At 40.5% G+C, this 20162-nt stretch overlaps 1 protein-coding gene across 2 annotated transcripts in view; it reads right to left on the bottom strand.

Annotated features, from left to right (window-relative positions):
• Positions 1–2298: 2298 nt before the first annotated feature.
• Positions 2299–20162, bottom strand: part of LOC110894434 — a 40730-nt gene continuing 22866 nt past the window's right edge. The window contains exons 1-2 of one of the 2 annotated variants that reach the window (XM_035985850.1): positions 2798–2913; positions 2299–2715 (exon numbers count right to left, since the gene is read on the bottom strand). In XM_035985850.1, coding sequence (XP_035841743.1) covers positions 2336–2715; positions 2798–2846 — 429 coding nt within the window. In that variant the 5' untranslated portion in view covers positions 2847–2913 and the 3' untranslated portion in view covers positions 2299–2335. Of the gene's footprint in view, positions 2716–2797; positions 2914–20162 lie in introns of those variants that run through there. The other variant, XM_022141665.2, reaches the window with a different exon arrangement.

Raw genomic sequence — 20162 nt, 5'->3', positions numbered from 1 at the left:
TAGTTTATGCTTGTCTCGGTGGTTACATTGTGTTTATCGGTGTCACTTTCCTTGATTAAGTGAAGTTAGAGAACTCTTAACGGACGACTAACTTATTTTTAGGGGATTTTCATAGACATTTATCAATTAGACGTTAAAGAATAATTTTAGGTGGTTAAAGTGTGTTTTATCATTTTAACTTTCCAAAGAGTTGTCATGTTAGGATTCCCGAAAGGGATACAAATTGTCTTTAAAAAATAGAAAATTGATCAAGTGTTTTATGTGGCGAATCCAATTTAGTTAACATGCTCCGGTTGTTCATAAAGCAAGGCTATTTATCTATTTTTATATTTGGAGTCTATAATGTTTTAAAAGTATATGTTTAATCCTAATATTAGTTTAAATAAATTATCCACTTATCTTTCCACCAGTAATTTAATGACAAAGGTTTAGTATTATTGCATTCGCCCAGTGTCACACCCCAAAATATCAGAGCTGGCGTGACTGGACTGGTATCTTCATTGCACAGCGGAAGCAAAAAAAGCTAAGACTTCTAGGAAATGAACGCCTGCTAAGTACTCGAATTCCCATGGGTCTCCTATTCCAACTGTGCCAAAGTTTTGAAAATGGAACCTGAGAAAGAACATGCGAAAAAGTCAACATAAAGTTGAGCGAGTTCATAGTTTGTTAAAAAGATTTTAAACAAATCCTTTTGTTCACCGGTTTAAATATTGTGGAGAAAATTTAGTAAAATCACTTTCTCGACATGTTATATGAAAACTGTGGGTCTAGCTCACGAGAGTCTTTGTGCATTGCATGAGAGAGAATGGGCCGAGCCCAAACGAACCTTTGTAAGCAGGATCAACGCTTCCTCTTACTTAGGTATAACTTGAAAAACATTACCAAAGTTTGTAATTCATGTATTTGTGAGTTTCCATCAAATGAATCTTATGAATATATGAAAGTTTTAGTGTTGTAAATGGGTATGTAAAGCGTCTATGGACAGGTTGATCGTTAATGTTTCGCGAGGACATTAACGTATGTGGTGACACAGGAAGTACTCAACCTGTGTAGACGGTTTTTAGTGTCGAATCACCTCGACTGTGTCGAATCACCTCGACTGTGTGAATCACCTCGACTGTGTCGAATCACCTTGACTGTGTCGAATCCCCTCGACTGTGTCGAATCACCTCGACTGTGTCGAATCACCTCGACTGTGTCGCCCGTACCCACTAGAAAACCATGCACGTTTCGTAAATATGTGCACGTTTTGTAAAACCGGTTTTATCGAAATCATTCGTAAACCATTTAAGTTCCTTGAAATTCATTCGCAACACGGACTTCCATATTCCGTAGTGTCGTTCCAAGAACGTGTATTAGCTAGCGTGTAACTAAAGCATTCCTAATCAAAGAATAATTATAAATTTCTAATTAAACGTAGCTAAACTACGTGTCCGAGCTCTACCGAATCGTTAACTAAACGACTCTAAGGTAGTGTTATTATCTTGGTTTTGAAATAACCAAATTATGGTTATTGGATCCCTTTTATAATCGGGATAAACACCAAGTCTCGTAAACGACTAAGTTTCCAAGTGATTAGGATATACATACACTTATATATATATATATATATATAAACATAACTATATTTCCGGAGTCGTATTAGTCGTCGTGAATTAGAAATATGTAGATCGATAGTGGCACGTCGCGTTGTAGCTTTCGTACGATGAAAGTACATTCATTGTGTATTCAAATCTGGACGATTGAAATAAATATAATTAATTATATTTATTTTATATGATTTTCGAATATTAAACGTTTGAAGTATATAAATCTCGAATTCCGACGTTCGAAATAAATATAGACGATTATATTTATTTTATAAAATAACACGAGGTAACGGCGTTGAAATAAATACAAATCGTTATATTTATTTTATGAAAGTATTCGGAAGTATCGATGCTCGAATAAATATAGATAATTATGCTTATCTAAATAAGTGTCGGGTCTCGTTAAGTTGTAACTTGCGTGTCGTCGAAATGTTATAATTTCAGCTTATAAGTTATAAAACGTCACTAAAATAAATATACTTTTATATTTATTTTATAAGAAACTTAGACTCCGATAAATGTCTTCGTTAAGAATTAAACGCGTTTTATAATTCGGCTTTTAACGAAAATCGGGCAGAGTTTCCTCTGTTTTTGGACTAACCCGACAACAAGAGTTGTCGTATTTTATTCAACAATTTATTCAACAAACAAACAATATATATCTAATTCTTGTCGAATATATCAAAATGTAACTAATTTTTTTTAATCGAATCGGTTCATGCTCAGATCGCGTATAAGTGTGAAATCTATAACTGTATAAAGAGAAATTTCGTGTCAGTTAAATCTTTACCAGGTCTTGCGGCTGCCTTTGTTGACTGCCGTTGACCTGATGTTGACCCGTTTGACCATCTTCGACCGAATTCGGACCGCACTATATCTGAACCAAAACTGATCCACGGTCGAACCGGGCCATGCCTAATCTGAACCGAGTTGACCACTGAGTTGACTGAGTTATCTGTGTTGACCCGAGTTGACTCGGGTTTAACCGAGTTAACCCGCATCACGACCGGAGCCAAAAATGAACTGATCCGCGACACCCGACATTCGAACCGAGCCTTGAATCTTGTCTTAAATGTGACCCGAAACAGAACTGCCACCACTTCTGCCATCATCAGCACATCAACTCCTGAATCAACAACCAACCGGAGTGGGGATCGAAAACACGGATCTATAAGAATCTGAAAAGAAAATGAGGATTTTGAACTCACCCACTTCGGACTTGAGAGATACGGCTGCCGAAGACCAAACTCCTTTCATCGTTGTTCATAACAGAAAAGTAAAGCTCACCGGTCAACCTTCATCATCCTCATCAGCTTCGTCGGGCGTGTTGGAGGTTTGTCGAAGCTATAATCGTCGCCGATCAGACACCCCCGTCTTTTGTCATCACCGTCATCACTATCGTCATCGGAAATTACGAGGGGGGGGGGTCGTGGACTGCCATGCCGTTGAGACCCACCATCGCCATGCACCGCCTCCACCACCGTGCACCGTCTCCACCGCCGTGGTTGGCCGATTCCTTTAAGATCTGAAGTGTTTTGTTTGAGATGTGTGAGATGGGTAGGACCCGTTTTCTCATGTGTGTGTAGCAGAGATTGAGGGATGAAGGTGAAATGGATAAGGTTTGGCTGGGGAGTTTAGAGCCGAGAAAGAGTTGAAGGTTTGAGTTTTTTGTTTTTTTTTGATAGACATCTATTATACATAATAAATGAAAGTTATTTGGGCCACGTGTCACTTAATTAGGGCATCCTCAGTTCTCTTTTCCCGCCCAACAGTACCACTGCCCTCCTCTATTTATATCATCTCTCATTTACTCATTTAGGGCTAATGCATTCTTTCTCTCTCTGCTCTGCTCTATTCCGATAGATGTTTATTCTCTCTGATGTTTATCTTTCTTCTTCTTCTTCTTCTTCTTCTCATATTCATCTCCTCAACAATGTACTGTCACACCCCGACCACGTAAAACATCAAACCGTGGCGGAAACGTCGGGGAGTGTTGTAACAGAATTATTGTTTCACAACCATGGCATACAAAGTTATATTTTATTGAATCAAACAAATGAGTTACATTGTCTTAAAATAACTGAAACAAAGAGTATATAACAAGTTTTATCTAATCTAGCTTCATTTTATTGTCACTAAGGCCCAAGTCCACCCTAGCGTGTCATGAACGTCCTATGCATTAGCTCCTGAAACACATGTGAAAATAGGTACGTCAGCATAAAAATGCCTGTGAGATACATAGGTTTTGTGAAAATAGGATTCATGACTTATGTTTAAGAAAATGTTTAAGAAAAGTTAGTCATGAACCTTGTAAATTTGTTTTGTTTTGTAAATCGTTTAAAAAGTGATAAAATCAGATGATATGTATAAGTAAAAGAATAATGTATGGTTAAATAAATAACCAAGTAAAATAAGTTGTAATAAATAAACTGTTTTGTAAAATAATGTCTTGTAAAAAAATATGTTATTTGTAAAAATGTATAAATCCAAATTGAATGATTTAAATAACGCTACGACATGTAATACAATATAAGCACTTATATATATGAAGTACCAGCGATGTATCCACCATGCTTGTATCACATTACATACGTTTCGTTACTTAAACCACTTTCCCAAACAAACCACCAATGTAAATTTGCCCATTTCTAAACCAAATTGTCAAATGTCATTGTGAAAACCATGTCAAAATGTCTATGTCAAATGTCAATCATGTAGTGTGTAAACAAAATGTCATGTATGGCAAGTGAAATATGTATCTACTAAACCATAGGTGAAAATGCACAAAACAAGGTATTGAAGTAAAACTCAGTTTAAATCAACGTTATGTTTTGTGGAAATGCATGCTACACTGAATACAAACATTTATATGGTATTGTAAAAATGCATACATTCAAGCCTTGTGACTGTAGTGATAAACCTTTAAACAAATTAAAGGTCTATCGGTTTTTATGTTTAAATCGAATTCGGTCATTCCTTCCATCCAAACATACCCAGGATGTCAGGAACAGGAGTTGTCAATTCCTATGGTACCATTACCTACTAACGAGCGGCGTGATCAAAGTTAATGAATGTATATGGTCCCACTTAAACAATCCAAATGTCATACCCAATATGTAACCATGTGATGAACAACAAATGCACTAAGTATGATGAACATACATAGCGTGAAAAGGTAATGTAAACAATGTACTAAGTATGCACTAAACGAACATACGTAGCATAAAATGTCATGTAAAACGATGTACTAAGTATGCACACAATGGACATACATAGCAAAAACACGATGAAAAGCATGTACTATATGTGTACTATTGAACATAACAAGCATATGATATGAAAACATGGAAAGCATGAAAGTAACAAGTAGGCACATGTGTTTCACCCCAAAATGTTTGAAAAACAGTAAAAGAGGGGACTATGTACTCACTTGAGATTGCTTAGAAGTCGTAGGATAACCACCAAGCAATGCTAGAAGATCACGGAATTAAACGGCACCTATATAGGTATCTACATTAATAAACGGACCTATCGAAGGATCGGATAGTACGAGGGTTCGTAAACCAAATAAGTAGGGGAACTTATGTAACATGGTTTAACAAAGCCTACATACTAAAGCGAAACCTATCCTAAGTGCTTTTGACTCGTTACGACCCGCTTAGGTAGCTTATGCTACTTTAACGCGTCGTTTGCGTAAAACGCGTTAGGAATGCCTAACTAGCCCTATGACAAGCAAGATATGCCTTAACACGTTTAATATTGTTGTTAAATCAGTTTAGATACCAAAAATTATGTTACATAGGCTTAAAATGAATTTTGGCGTAAAAAGGGTATTTTGGTAATTTACCTAAGGCACATACATTACCTATCATACAACCACTTAAACATTGTGAAAATAAGGTATAACCTCGAAAGGTTATTCCCTATACAACTATGGTCACCTAAAATGTTTGGTCGGATCCTAATGATCGACCAAATGGTTCGGGTTCGAAAGCATAAGCGATTGATTAGATCGCTTACCTTTACGACCCTAAACAAGCACAAATCTAAAAGTGACGAGCTAAACATGCTAGAACATGTTTAGTAAAGTTAGAAAACAGGTTTGGTATTAAAACAAACGGTTTTAATACCCTAGAGTAGTTTGGTTACAAAATACGTGAGAAAACGCATTTTGGCCGAAACTACGACTCGTCACTGAGCCTAGATAACGTGGTAATCAGAAAGTATAGTCACTAGGGACTATAACCATCGTGATTACGCTCACGTTATGAAGTTCAAACGAACTTCGCGTTGACCATAAAGTGGTCAATGCAGAAAGTCAAACACAGTTTGACTTTAACGATAGAAATGAACGAAAAGAACGAAGGAATACTTACAAAAGGTCCCCACAAGCTTTGACCCGATTCACTCTCAGGTAGGAAGCAAATACTTCCACTTAGAGAGCAAGAATCAGATCAAATGTGAGGAATGCAAGTGAAAGCAAGTGAGTATTTATAGATTTTCAAGAGCCGTTAGGATCGTTTCTTGAAGATTGAGCTTTGATCTCATCCGTACAAGTGGGTACATGGTATTTGGATACGATGGGCTCTCAAAAACCATCAAAATTGGCCCAGAAAATGATTAAAACCATGTCCAAAAACCCTGCAAACCAGCTGCTGTTTCAGAAACTGGTTTTTCTGTTACTGGGCATCTCAGGCGGCCTGCTTAAGATATGCACATGGGCTCACGCGGGCCGCATGGCTAAGTATTCAAAAATTGCATTTTAGTCCCTGCACTTTAGAAACATGTATTTTGGCCCATTTTTGGCACGTTTAAGCCCCGTTAACCTCATTTCAAGGCTCTAAAATGAAGTTAAAGTTTAGGGAACTCAAAACATGCGCAAAAATATCTCGGATGTCGGTTCGTTTGGTCATACGGTTGCGTTATTCGCTTAATTACGACGGAATGCGCATAAGCGCGAAAGATGATCCAAATTGCGCGACGAATGGATTTTTCTCATGCCAAACACTAAAACATAATATTTTAATGCTTACATAAATTTTTGGATGTCCGAAAGTATTCAGAACATAAGTTATGCGCGAGAATGCAAACTTATGCACTTTTTGACGCTTTTAGTCCCTGAATGACTCAAAAGTTTATTTTAGCACACCGAACCCCTCGAAGCCTATTTCTAAGCTATGTAAAGGATATTTAGGGTGTGTTTAACTTATGGGCATGTTCCAGAATGTTCATTACAGTTCAAATCGGCATACTTTCGCAGTTTGTCAATTTTAGTCCCTGTAAGCGAATTAACTTGATTTTGCCATACCAAAGCCTTCAAAACTTATTTCTAAGTTATGTAAAGGTTATTTAAGGTATGTTAAGCATAAATTGATGTTCTGGAGTATTTGTCGTGTTAAACTGATTGCGTTTACGCACCAGTTTGCGTATAACTCTCCAGAAAGTGATATAGAGTTTGAAATCGAATAAAAGTCAAAACATGAAAGACATCAAACATCAACAAACAAACATTGGGATCAAATAACTTTATTTCATTGATAACTGAACTGTTTACAACGATTACAAAATGTCACAGTCTCCCCTACTTGCGGAAATTTCGTCCCGAATTTTGTTTAGAGAAAACTCGTGAGAATAGATGTGGATACTTCGCCTTCATTTGATCTTCTTCACTTTCCCAAGTAAACTCAGGTCCACGTTTAGATTCCCAGCGAACTTTAACCAACAGAATGTGCTTGCGTTTAAGCCATTTGACTTCACGATCCATAATTTCCATAGGTTTCTCAACAAAATGTAGTGTTTTATCAACACGGATTTCGTCAAGTGGTATGTGGAGGTTCTCATCAGCTAGACACTTTTTGAGATTGGATACGTGGAAAGTTGGATGAACATTTCCAAGTTCGAGAGGTAATGCAAGTCTGTAGGCTACCTTACCGATTCTTTCGACGATCTTGAATGGTCCAACATATCTAGGTGCAAGTTTTCCTGTCTTTCCAAATCTGATCACACCTTTCCAAGTGAGACCTTAAGTAATACACGATCACCGACCTGGAATTCCAAGGGCTTGCGTCGTCGGTCCGCGTAACTCTTTTGACGGCTTCGAGCTGTCTGTAGGTTATCACGAACTTTCTTAATCTTGTCAGTCGTCTTTAGAATGAGGTCAGGTGTGACAACCCGAACATTTCAGGTTAGTATCGTTTAACCTTGTGGTCTCAACGCCTCGTTACTTCTCTTTAAGCGTTACACGTTCTGCGTTTGTATGATTCGGTAACCGTATATTAGTACATCGGGCCACACTTTAGTGTTCATGTTCGAGTGGGTCGCACCCAAAACCTTTGTGGTCCAGCCTAATTAAATGATTGCTTGCACTTGCAATCGAGAGCCCACATACGAGGCCCAAATCTAAGCCGGATCTTTCCCCCCCTTAATTGTCAATATTAATTGTTACTTCTCTATTTTGGCAGCCTATTCTACCTGGGCTTAAGCCCACTACTTCGGCCAGCAACCTAACCGTAATACTTCCTTTGCCCAGCCTAGTAAATGATTAGTTGGGCTATTTACTTCCTTGGGTAACAAGTACACGCAATATTACATCATTATAAATAGATCGATTAAAAACTAAAACAACAAACCCTACTGCTTCATAAATTACGATCGGCGATCGAAGGAAACCCCCTGAACAGAACCTTGTTTCATCTAGTCGGTTAGTAAGTTTCCATGTTCTTATTGGTTGTTTGTTCATGATAATTACCTTTTGTCGGATATGTATGTATAGTTGCATGTTCTTATTGACTTTTGCATGCCACAATAATAGGCTACCGTCCAGATTTGATGGGGGGGGGGTATGAACGGTCCAGTCGCCTTTGAATGCTTCAAATATGATTTGGTTGATAATGTGAATAGTTTTTTTGAGTACTTTAAATATTAAGTGAACACATAACTAGTCGCTGTTGGGGGCAGAATGATGATTGATTTAATTGGACCAAATATTTGGGTGTAATCAATTTATGTGCATACGAATTGTCAGAATATTAATTACTGAAGTTTGCATGAAAAACATTTAAGTGGTCGGCCATACTTGTAAATGGAAGAGAATTGCATGTGATGTAAACAAAACTTTGGAGGTTATATATATGTGAAATCGAGAGGTCCAATAGTAACATGAATTCATGTAAGGATGTCGGCCACTGTACATGCATGGGTGTAGGCCATTATAGCTTGCTTGAAAATAATAAAGATATAGCATAAAAGGGGTGAACTAGATTGCATGTTTAATGGCCGGAGGGGTAGGATCGATCCAATGGCCGGAGGGGTAGGATCGGTCCAATGACCTTTTGACTATGTGAAGCCATATAAAACTAAATAAATAAGAATGATGGGCTCGGTTATTAAGGTATTGTGGTTGAGGTTGGGATATGTGAACCTGCACATGAGTTAATGATTGCCTGAGTCAAGTATGTGTTTTGTTAATAATTTGAGTTAATGACCTCGATGATTTTTATGTATGTATTTACGAACTGTGTATTTTGGGATGAGTTGATCAACAGTGGATGTCTATTAATGAACTATATACTGATTAAATCGAGCCCACTAAAATGCATGTACCGACTATAAGAATGTGCGGAATAGATGAGAAAAGGTTAAGTGTTCAAGGACCAGAAATGTACTGTTTATACTTGTGGGAATTATTGTGTGGTTCAATGTGTTATTTGATATTAAAGACATCAGTGAATTTAACGATCATGTGCATTACTTGTTTAACTATTATACGTGACTGGTGTGATAATACTTGATGTGGCTTACGCGAAAATGAATTGTGAAACTGATAAACACCAAACACTCTCTTAGGTCGCGAGTATTGAATAAATTAACAAGTCACTTGTCTAAACCGAGCAAACCTAAGGTGAGTTCATTGCTTTTTCTCAAGCATGGATCCCAGTGAAGGGATAACGGGTAACGTTCCGATGAGGAATGCATGGGTAATGGGATGTTGGTTATTGTACTCAGTTTTCTATCATTGTAAGACCACTACATCTACCGGGTCGTTGCTTGTAGGGCAACGGGGGTTATTAGTTGATAGCGCTATTAGGTTTGGCACCCTCACGACGTTCGAGGAGAACGGGCGTGAACTAATTACCTTAAAGCATGACCAATGCTTTGATAGAGGCATTGGGGTTGGCAATCACATATCATATGGCCATTCGGTAATCGAGTAATAACAACATCGAAACATCAAACATCATAACAACAAACAACATATCGTTTTGTAAACTGTTTTACTCACATGATCAGTAACACAACTTGGTAAACAAACACAAACCTTGAACTCACCAGCGTAGTCTGACACACTTGTTTACATGCTTGTAGGTAATTATTGAAGGAACTTGGGGAGCTTGCTGTCTGATGCTGCTGGAGTGGTTGTGGTCATAATAAACAGTTATTTTGATTTGGTTTTGATACATTTACACACTTATACATTTATGCTTCCGCTCAGTACTTTGGTTTTGTTTTAACTTTGCAAACGATACTTTTATTTCAATTGGGTATTTCAATACATTATAACTCGTGTTTGATATGATTGGTGGCTCTTTGTTGGATCGTTACACTTCCAATAGGGACATACCCTAGGTGGTAATTTGGGGGTGTGACAGTTTGGTATCAGAGCCACTGGTTATAGAGAACTCGGTTTTAAAATGTTTTCATAAAACCAGACTATAACCGAATTGATCCAAACGATGACCATGACACTCAACTTCAGATTGCAAGGTTTGTTCCTCATTAGTTTACGCATTATATGCCTAGTAAACGTAACTATATTTATAGCATGCACGATACGACATGGTAGGCATCATGACACATTGATAGTGTAACATAACACTTGCATCTAGTAAATCCTAATCTTATTGGTAGTGCATATTTTGTGTTGATTGGGGTGGGAGAAACTTCAAACATAAGTTAAGGAGCATTGAGAGGAGCATGCAAACCGCCTTGCTATCATGGGTGCACACATAATAATAACGCGTGGTGCATGCAAATCCCAATGAGGCTTAACGAGTGTAAGAGGGGTTCTTCCCTGTTTGTGTATGAATATGGTAGTTAATCGTTCTTAACGTGATAAACCTGAGCACTTTCCTCGTTTTCGACTCCTAAATTAGTTCATTTCCATATATAGAAACATGTAGTGGAAATAGCAAATGGTAAAACTATTGAAGCGTCTCATGTCCTCATGGGGTGCAAATTAGATCTCTTGGGTCAAATATTCGACATTGACCTACTCCCTGTCATTCTCGGAAGCTTCGATGTAGTTGTTGGAATGGATTGGTTATCCAAATATCAGGCGGAAATTCTCTGCAAGGAGAAAGTCGTTCGTATTCCTCTCGCTAGTGGTGAATCTTTATCGGTTCAGGGTCATCGTAGCGGTGCTACAGTAGGTATTATCTCAGCCATGAAGGCTCTAAGTTGTCTACGTAAGGGCTATCCTTCCCTCTTGGCCCTTATTACTGACTCTCAGACTGACGAAAGGAAACTCGAAGACCTTCCGGTTGTTCGAGAGTTTCCTGATGTCTTTCCTGAAGAGCTCCCTGGTTTACCTCCACATCGTCAGGTAGAATTTCAGATTGAACTTCAGCCAGGAGCAGCACCGATTGCTCGTGCTCCATACCGTCTTGCACCAGGAGAGTTGCAAGAATTATCGAATCAACTTCAAGAGTTACTAGACAGGGGTTTCATTCGTCCTAGCTCTTCTCCTTGGGGAGCCCCTGTATTATTTGTGAAGAAGAAGGACGGGTCTTTTCGTATGTGCATCGACTATCGCGAGCTTAACAAGGTGACGATCAAGAACCGCTACCCTTTACCACGCATCGACGACTTGTTTGACCAGCTGCAAGGGTCAAGTTTCTATTCCAAGATTGATTTAAGGTCCGGATATCATCAGGTACGGGTTAGAGAGGAGGATGTGCCTCGAACAGCTTTTTGAACGCGGTATGGCCACTATGAATTTCTGGTTATGCCATTTGGGATGACCAACGCACCAGCGGTCTTCATGGATCTCATGAACCGCGTGTGCAAACCTTACCTTGATGACTTCGTTATCGTTTTCATTGACGACATATTGATCTACTCCAAGAACAAGGAAGACCACGAGCGCCATCTTCGCCTTATTTTGGAGCTCCTGAGGAAGGAGCAGTTGTACGCAAAGTTTTCTAAGTGTGACTTCTGGATTCTGAAGGTACACTTTCTCGGGCACATCGTTAACGAAATGGGTATTCATGTGGATCCTGCCAAGATCGATGCCATTCGAAATTGGGCGGCACCAAAGAATCCTTCAGAGGTGCGTCAATTTCTTGGTCTTGCGGGATATTATCGTCGGTTTATCCGGGATTTTTCTAAGATTGCTCAACCCCTCACCGCCCTGACTCAAAAGAAAGTTGTTTATTCTTGGGGGTCGAAACAAGAAGAAGCATTCCAGCTCTTAAAGCAGAAGTTGTGCAGCGCGCCGATCTTATCGCTACCAGAGGGTACTGAAGATTTTGTGGTTTATTGTGATGCGTCTATTCAGGGTCTCGGCTGCGTGTTGATGCAGCGAGACAAGGTGATAGCTTATGCTTCCCGACAGTTGAAGGTACACGAGAAGAACTATACAACACACGACCTGGAGTTAGGAGCCGTAGTCTTTGCGTTGAAGATTTGGAGGCATTACCTGTACGGTACCAAGTGTACCATCTATACCGATCACAGGAGTCTTCAACATATCTTCGACCAGAAGTAATTGAATATGCGGCAACGTCGTTGGGTCGAGCTTTTCAATGATTATGAGTGTGCTATCAAGTATCATCCGGGTAAAGCTAATGTTGTAGCTGATGCCCTTAGTCGCAAGGAACCGAAACAGAAGCGTGTTCGTGCCCTACAGCTTACTATTCACTCTGATTTACCTGCCCGGATTCGTTCAGCTCCGATTGAAGCGTTAAAGGAAGAAAACATCGAAGCCGAAGGATTACGTGGGCTACACAAGAAGAAGTTCGAACAACGGTCTGACAATATCTACTACTTCATGGAACGGATATGGGTTCCTTTGTTTGGCGATCTTCGAGAACTTGTGATGGACGAAGCACACAAGTCACGATATTCTATTCATCCAGGGTCTGATAAGATGTACCAGGACCTCAAGGTTTTGTATTGGTGGCCGAACATGAAAGCTATTATTGCCACCTACGTGAGTAAGTGTTTGACCTGTGCTAGGGTCAAGGCAGAGTACCAGAAGCCTTCGGGTCCACTTCAGCAGCCGGAGATACCTATGTGGAAATGGGAACAGATCGCTATGGATTTCGTTACGGGGATACCTAGAACACAGGCAGGGAACGATACTATATGGGTGATTGTCGACCGTCTCACAAAGTCAGCACATTTCCTAGCAATCAAGGAGACAGATAAGTATTCGCAGCTCGCAGCAGTGTACCTTAAAGAGGTGGTTTCTAGGCACGGGGTGCCGACTTCTATTATTTCTGATCGAGATCCTCGTTTTACTTCGGAGTTATGGCAGGCTATGCATAAGTCATTCGGCTCACGTCTCGATATGAGCACGGCTTATCATCCACAAACGGATGGTCAGAGTGAGCGCACAATACAGACACTAGAGGATATGCTGCGGGCATGCGTTATTGATTTTGGGAAAGGATGGGAAAAGCACTTGCCGTTGGTAGAGTTTTCCTACAATAACAGCTACCACACCAGTATCAAAGCGGCGCCATTTGAGGCACTGTATGGGAGGAAGTGTCGTTCACCCCTCTGCTGGGCTGAGGTAGGTGATAGCCAGATCACAGGTCCTGAGATGGTGCTCAAAACTTCAGATATGATTGTGAAAATCAGGGAACGTATGGCAGCTGCTCGTGACCGCCAGAAAGCCTATGCTGATAAGCGCGCCAAAGAAGTAGTGTTTGAAGTGAATGACCGCGTCATGCTGAAAGTCTCACCGTGGAAAGGGGTTGTACGCTTTGGGAAGCGTGGCAAGCTGAACCCATGTTATGTTGGGTCGTTTAAAGTCCTTGAACGTATCGGTAAGGTGGCTTATAGTTGGAGTTACCTACTGAGCTGGGTAATGTTCACGACGTCTTTCATGTATCACAGTTAAAGAAGTGTTATGTTGATGACCCATTGGCGGTACCTCTTCAAGAGTTAAAAGTCAACGACAAGTTACAGTTTGTTGAAGAACCCATCGAGATCATGGACCGTGAGGTCAAGGTGCGTAAACACAGTCGTATTCCCATCGTTAGGGTTCGTTGGAACTCAAGACGTGGACCGGAGTTCACGTGGGAGCGCGAGGATCAAATGAAGCTCAAGTATCCTCACCTCTTTCCCAAAGACAAAGCAGAGTCAAGCAAAACTGGTGAATCTCGGGGCGAGATTCCTCTTCAAGTTGGGGATGATGTCACAACTAAGCAGAACCCGCAACAATCCTGATTTCTCACTTCGTTTCTCTCACATTTGGCGCTTGCCAAATTTCGGGACGAAATTTCTTTCAAGTTGGGGATGATGTGACAACCCGAACATTTCAGGTTAGTATCGTTTAACCTTGTGGTCTCAACGCCTCGTTACTTCTCTTTAAGCGTTACACGTTCTGCGTTTGTATGATTCGGTAACCGTATATTAGTACATCGGGCCACACTTTAGTGTTCATGTTCGAGTGGGTCGCACCCAAAACCTTTGTGGTCCAGCCTAATTAAATGATTGCTTGCACTTGCAATCGAGAGCCCACATACGAGGCCCAAATCTAAGCCGGATCTTTCCCCCCCTTAATTGTCAATATTAATTGTTACTTCTCTATTTTGGCAGCCTATTCTACCTGGGCTTAAGCCCACTACTTCGGCCAGCAACCTAACCGTAATACTTCCTTTGCCCAGCCTAGTAAATGATTAGTTGGGCTATTTACTTCCTTGGGTAACAAGTACACGCAATATTACATCATTATAAATAGATCGATTAAAAACTAAAACAACAAACCCTACTACTTCATAAATTACGATCGGCGATCGAAGGAAACCCCCTGAACATAACCTTGTTTCATCTAGTCGGTTAGTAAGTTTCCATGTTCTTATTGGTTGTTTGTTCATGATAATTACCTTTTGTCGGATATGTATGTATGGTTGCATGTTCTTATTGACTTTTGCATGCCACAATAATAGGCTACCGTCCAGATTTGATTGGGGGGGGGGTATGAACGGTCCAGTCGCCTTTGAATGCTTCAAATATGATTTGGTTGATAATGTGAATAGTTTTTTTGAGTACTTTAAATATTAAGTGAACACATAACTAGTCGCTGTTGGGGGCAGAATGATGATTGATTTAATTGGACCAAATATTTGGGTGTAATCAATTTATGTGCATACGAATTGTCAGAATATTAATTATTGAAGTTTGCATGAAAAACATTTAAGTGGTCGGCCATACTTGTAAATGGAAGAGAATTGCATGTGATGTAAACAAAACTTTGGAGGTTATATATATGTGAAATCGAGAGGTCCAATAGTAACATGAATTCATGTAAGGATGTCGGCCACTGTACATGCATGGGTGTAGGCCATTATAGCTTGCTTGAAAATAATAAAGATATAGCATAAAGGGGTGAACTAGATTGCATGTTTAATGGCCGGAGGGGTAGGATCGGTCCAATGGCCGGAGAGGTAGGATCGGTCCAATGACCTTTTGACTATGTGAAGCCATATAAAACTAAATAAATAAGAATGATGGGCTCGGTTATTAAGGTATTGTGGTTGAGGTTGGGATATGTGAACCTGCACATGAGTTAATGATTGCCTGAGTCAAGTATGTGTTTTGTTAATAATTTGAGTTAATGACCTCGATGATTTTTATGTATGTATTTACGAACTGTGTATTTTGGGATGAGTTGATCAACAGTGGATGTCTATTAATGAACTATATACTGATTAAATCGAGCCCACTAAAATGCATGTACCGACTATAAGAATGTGCGGAATAGATGAGAAAAGGTTAAGTGTTCAAGGACCAGAAATGTACTGTTTATACTTGTGGGAATTATTGTGTGGTTCAATGTGTTATTTGATATTAAAGACATCAGTGAATTTAACGATCATGTGCATTACTTGTTTAACTATTATACGTGACTGGTGTGATAATACTTGATGTGGCTTACGCGAAAATGAATTGTGAAACTGATAAACACCAAACACTCTCTTAGGTCGCGAGTATTGAATAAATTAACAAGTCACTTGTCTAAACCGAGCAAACCTAAGGTGAGTTCATTGCTTTTTCTCAAGCATGGATCCCAGTGAAGGGATAACGGGTAACGTTCCGATGAGGAATGCATGGGTAATGGGATGTTGGTTATTGTACTCAGTTTTCTATCATTGTAAGACCACTACATCTACCGGGTCGTTGCTTGTAGGGCAACGGGGGTTATTAGTTGATAGCGCTATTAGGTTTGGCACCCTCACGACGTTCGAGGAGAACGGGCGTGAACTAATTACCTTAAAGCATGACCAATGCTTTGATAGAGGCATTGGGGTTGGCAATCACATATCATATGGCCATTCGGTAATCGAGTAATAACAACATCGAAACATCAAACATCATAACAACAAACAACATATCGTTTTGTAAACTGTTTTACTCACATGATCAGTAACACAACTTGGTAAACAAACACAAACCTTGAACTCACCAGCGTAGTCTGACACACTTGTTTACATGCTTGTAGGTAATTATTGAAGGAACTTGGGGAGCTTGCTGTCTGATGCTGCTGGAGTGGTTGTGGTCATAATAAACAGTTATTTTGATTTGGTTTTGATACATTTACACACTTATACATTTATGCTTCCGCTCAGTACTTTGGTTTTGTTTTAACTTTGCAAACGATACTTTTATTTCAATTGGGTATTTCAATACATTATAACTCGTGTTTGATATGATTGGTGGCTCTTTGTTGGATCGTTACACTTCCAATAGGGACATACCCTAGGTGGTAATTTGGGGGTGTGACATCAGGGCCAGTAAGCTGAGCCTCATCTATTTCATTCCAGCAGACTGGTGAACGACATTTTCGAACATAGAGAGCCTCGAAAGGAGCCATGTTGATGCTGGAGTGATAACTGTTGTTGTAGGAGAATTCAATCAATGGAAGATGTGAATCCCAACTACCACCAAAATCGATCACACAAGCTCTAAGCATACCCTCCAAAGTCTGGATTGTTCTTTCAGTTTGCCCATCTGTTTGTGGATGATATTCTGTGCTCAGATTGAGTTGGGTCTCCATAGCAGATTGCATGGTTCTCCAAAAACGAGAAGAGAAGCGAGCATCTCTATCAGAAATAATGTTCAAAGGAACACCATGTCGAGATATAATTTCATCCATGTAGATTTTGGCTAGTCTTTCAGCAGAAAAATCCTCACGGATTGGCAAGAAATGTGCTGACTTTGTAAGACGATCAACAACTACCCATATGGCATCGTGACCTTTCTTTGTGCGCGGAAGTTTGGTAACGAGATCCATAGCAATGCTTTCCCATTTCCAAACTGGGATCTCTGGTTGCTCCAAAAGACCATAAGGATGTTGGTGTTCAGCCTTAACCTTGAGACACATAAGGCATTTGGAAACGTACAAGGCAATGTCTTTCTTCATACCAGGCCACCAATATTGAGTACGAAGATCCTTATACATCTTGTCTGAGCCAGGATGAACAGAATAACGAGACTTATGGGCTTCATCCATAAGCAAAGTGCGAAGATCATCTTGGCTTGGAACCCACAAACGGTCCATGAAATAATACGATCCATCTTCTTTCAGAACAAGATCAGGCTTAATGTGATAGGGTAATTCTTTACCCATCAAATCTTGTGAAACACAAGCATGTTGAGCCTGAGATATGCGTGCTTGGATATCAGATCGAGCTTAAACATCAGATTGAACACGAACACAATGAAGCTTAGTACGTTCCTTACGACTTAATGCGTCAGCCACAACATTCGCTTTACCGGGATGGTAGCGAATTTCGCAATCATAGTCGTTTAAGAGTTCGACCCAACGTCTTTGCCTCATGTTGAGTTCTTTCTGATTGAAAATGTGCTAAAGACTTTTGTGGTCAGTGAAAACCACGCATTTTGTGCCGTACAAATAATGTCTCCAGATTTTGAGAGCGAAAACAACTACACCTAACTCAAGATCATGAGTGGTGTAGTTTCTCTCATGTACCTTCAATTGTCTAGATGCGTAGGCTATGACTTTGTTCCTTTGCATCAGAACACAGCCAAGACCCAACTTCGATGCGTCACAGTAAACGACGAAATCATCATTGCCCTCAGGCAAGGTCAGAATAGGTGCATCACAAAGCTTCTGCTTCAAGGTCTGAAATGCTTCCTCTTGTTTAAAACCCCATTCAAAGGGTTTGTTCTTCTGAGTTAGAGCAGTTAGAGGAACTGCAATCTTTGAGAAGTTCTCGATGAAGCGGCGGTAATAACCCGCAAGACCAAGAAAAGAACGAACCTCAGTAGGAGTAGTAGGCGTATCCCAATCCTTAATCGCACTGATCTTGGAGGGATCTACATGAATACCTTGTTCGTTGACAATATGTCCCAAAAATTGAACTTCCTTAAGCCAAAATTCACACTTGGAGAACTTGGCAAAAAGTTGCTCTTTCTTTAGGAGTTCCAGAGTAAGACGAAGATGTTGCTCATGATCAGCTCGCGTCTTAGAATAAATCAAGATATCATCAATAAAAACGATGATGAACTTATCTAAATAAGGCTTGCAGACCCTATTCATTAAGTCCATAAATACAGCAGGAGCATTGGTCAAACCGAATGGCATGACTGTGAACTCATAATGCCCATATCGAGTGCGGAATGCTGTCTTGGGAATATCCTCTTCATGCACACGAAGTTGATGATACCCAGAACGAAGATCGACCTTCGAAAAGCAAGTAGCACCCTGTAACTGGTCAAAGAGATCATCAATGCGAGGTAGGGGATATCGATTCTTGATGGTAAGCTTATTCAGCTCATGATAATCGATACACATTCTGAAGGATCCATCCTTCTTCTTGACAAAAAGAACGGGAGCACCCCAAGGTGAAAAGCTAGGACGGATAAAACCTTTGTTAGAAAGCTCTTGAAGCTGCTTAGACAGTTCTTGCATCTCGGATGGTGCAAGACGATATGGAGCTCTGGCAATGGGATTTGCACCAGGTACGAGGTCAATACGGAACTCGACTTGGCGTGCAGGAGGTAGACCAGGTAACTCTTCAGGGAAAAGCTCCGGATAATCCCGAACAACAGGGATATCTTGAATAGACTTACCTTGGCCCTTATCTGCTGTAACATGTGCCAAAAAGGCCACATAGTTCTTTCGCAGATACTTCTGAGCTTGAAAACAGGACATAAGCTTGAGGCTACTAACAGGTTTTTCACCACGAACCTGTAGAATCTCGCCTGACGAAAGCGGAACTCGAACAATCTTCTCAAAACAAACTACCTCTGCGCGATGCTTGGCTAACTAATCCATACCCACAATAATGTCGAAGCTTCCAAGTTGCATAGACGTGAGGTCAATGGGAAAAAGATGGTCGTTAAGGTTCAACTGGCAGTTGCGAAGAACCGAATCAAGAATAATGGGTTCTCCATTAGCAACTTCTACTGTCAAAGGCTTACCTAGTTTCGTTCTAGACACGCGAAGCAATGGCTCAAAAGACAACGACACAAAACTCTTATCGGCCCCTGAATCAAAAAGAACAGACGCGGGTTGATTATTAACAAAGAACGTACCGTTCACCACCTCATTATCTGCTTGCGCCTCAACAGCATTCATGTTAAAAGCTCGTCCACGAGCCTGAGCCTGAACTGGATTCGCATTAACCAGCCTTGGACACTGGTTTCGATAATGGGTCAGGTCTCCGCAATTAAAGCACGAGCCAGGAGGATAGTGAGGTCGTGCAGCTTGACCCTGTTGCTGAGCAGGAGGCTGAGCAACTTGTTGAGCGACCTGATTTCGAGCAGAACGACAAACTTCTGTAACATGTCCAGACTTCCCACAGTTGGTACAGAAACGGCACGGAAGTTGCTGATGATGATGACTATTGCACCTATTGCACAAAGGTGCATTCCCTTCATACCGCTTCTTTGCTGGAGGCTGCGCAGGCTGATTAGGAGCTGCCTGGTTCTGTTGGGCAGTGATGGAAAAATTCTGGGAAGCCTTTCGCTTCCTAGAGCCCTTTGAGGAACCAGAATCATTCCCCTTCTTGTTTTTGCCTTTCTTGCTATCCCCTTTGTCAGACTCCTATTTCTTACCCTTCTTGTCACCCATTCTGTGCAACTTACCCTTTCGAATCTGTGACTCAGTCAACGTCGCAGCTAACTCGATTGCCTGACGGACAGTGGTAGGATTATTACCAGTAACGATGTCTTGTACGGGGTCAGGTAGACCATCGATGTATCTCTCGATAGCCTTGTCGAGTGGGGTGACCATTGCTGGGCATAATAAGCTCAGCTCTTCATATCTATCAGTATACGCCCTGTGCTCACCACTAACCTGTTTCAGATCATCAAACTCCC

Source organism: Helianthus annuus, chromosome 16 (assembly GCF_002127325.2).
Source record: "Helianthus annuus cultivar XRQ/B chromosome 16, HanXRQr2.0-SUNRISE, whole genome shotgun sequence".
Taxonomy (NCBI): Eukaryota; Viridiplantae; Streptophyta; class Magnoliopsida; order Asterales; family Asteraceae; genus Helianthus; species Helianthus annuus.
The sequence above is the reverse complement of the archived record's forward strand: the minus strand, read 5'-3'. Positions and strand labels throughout refer to the sequence as shown.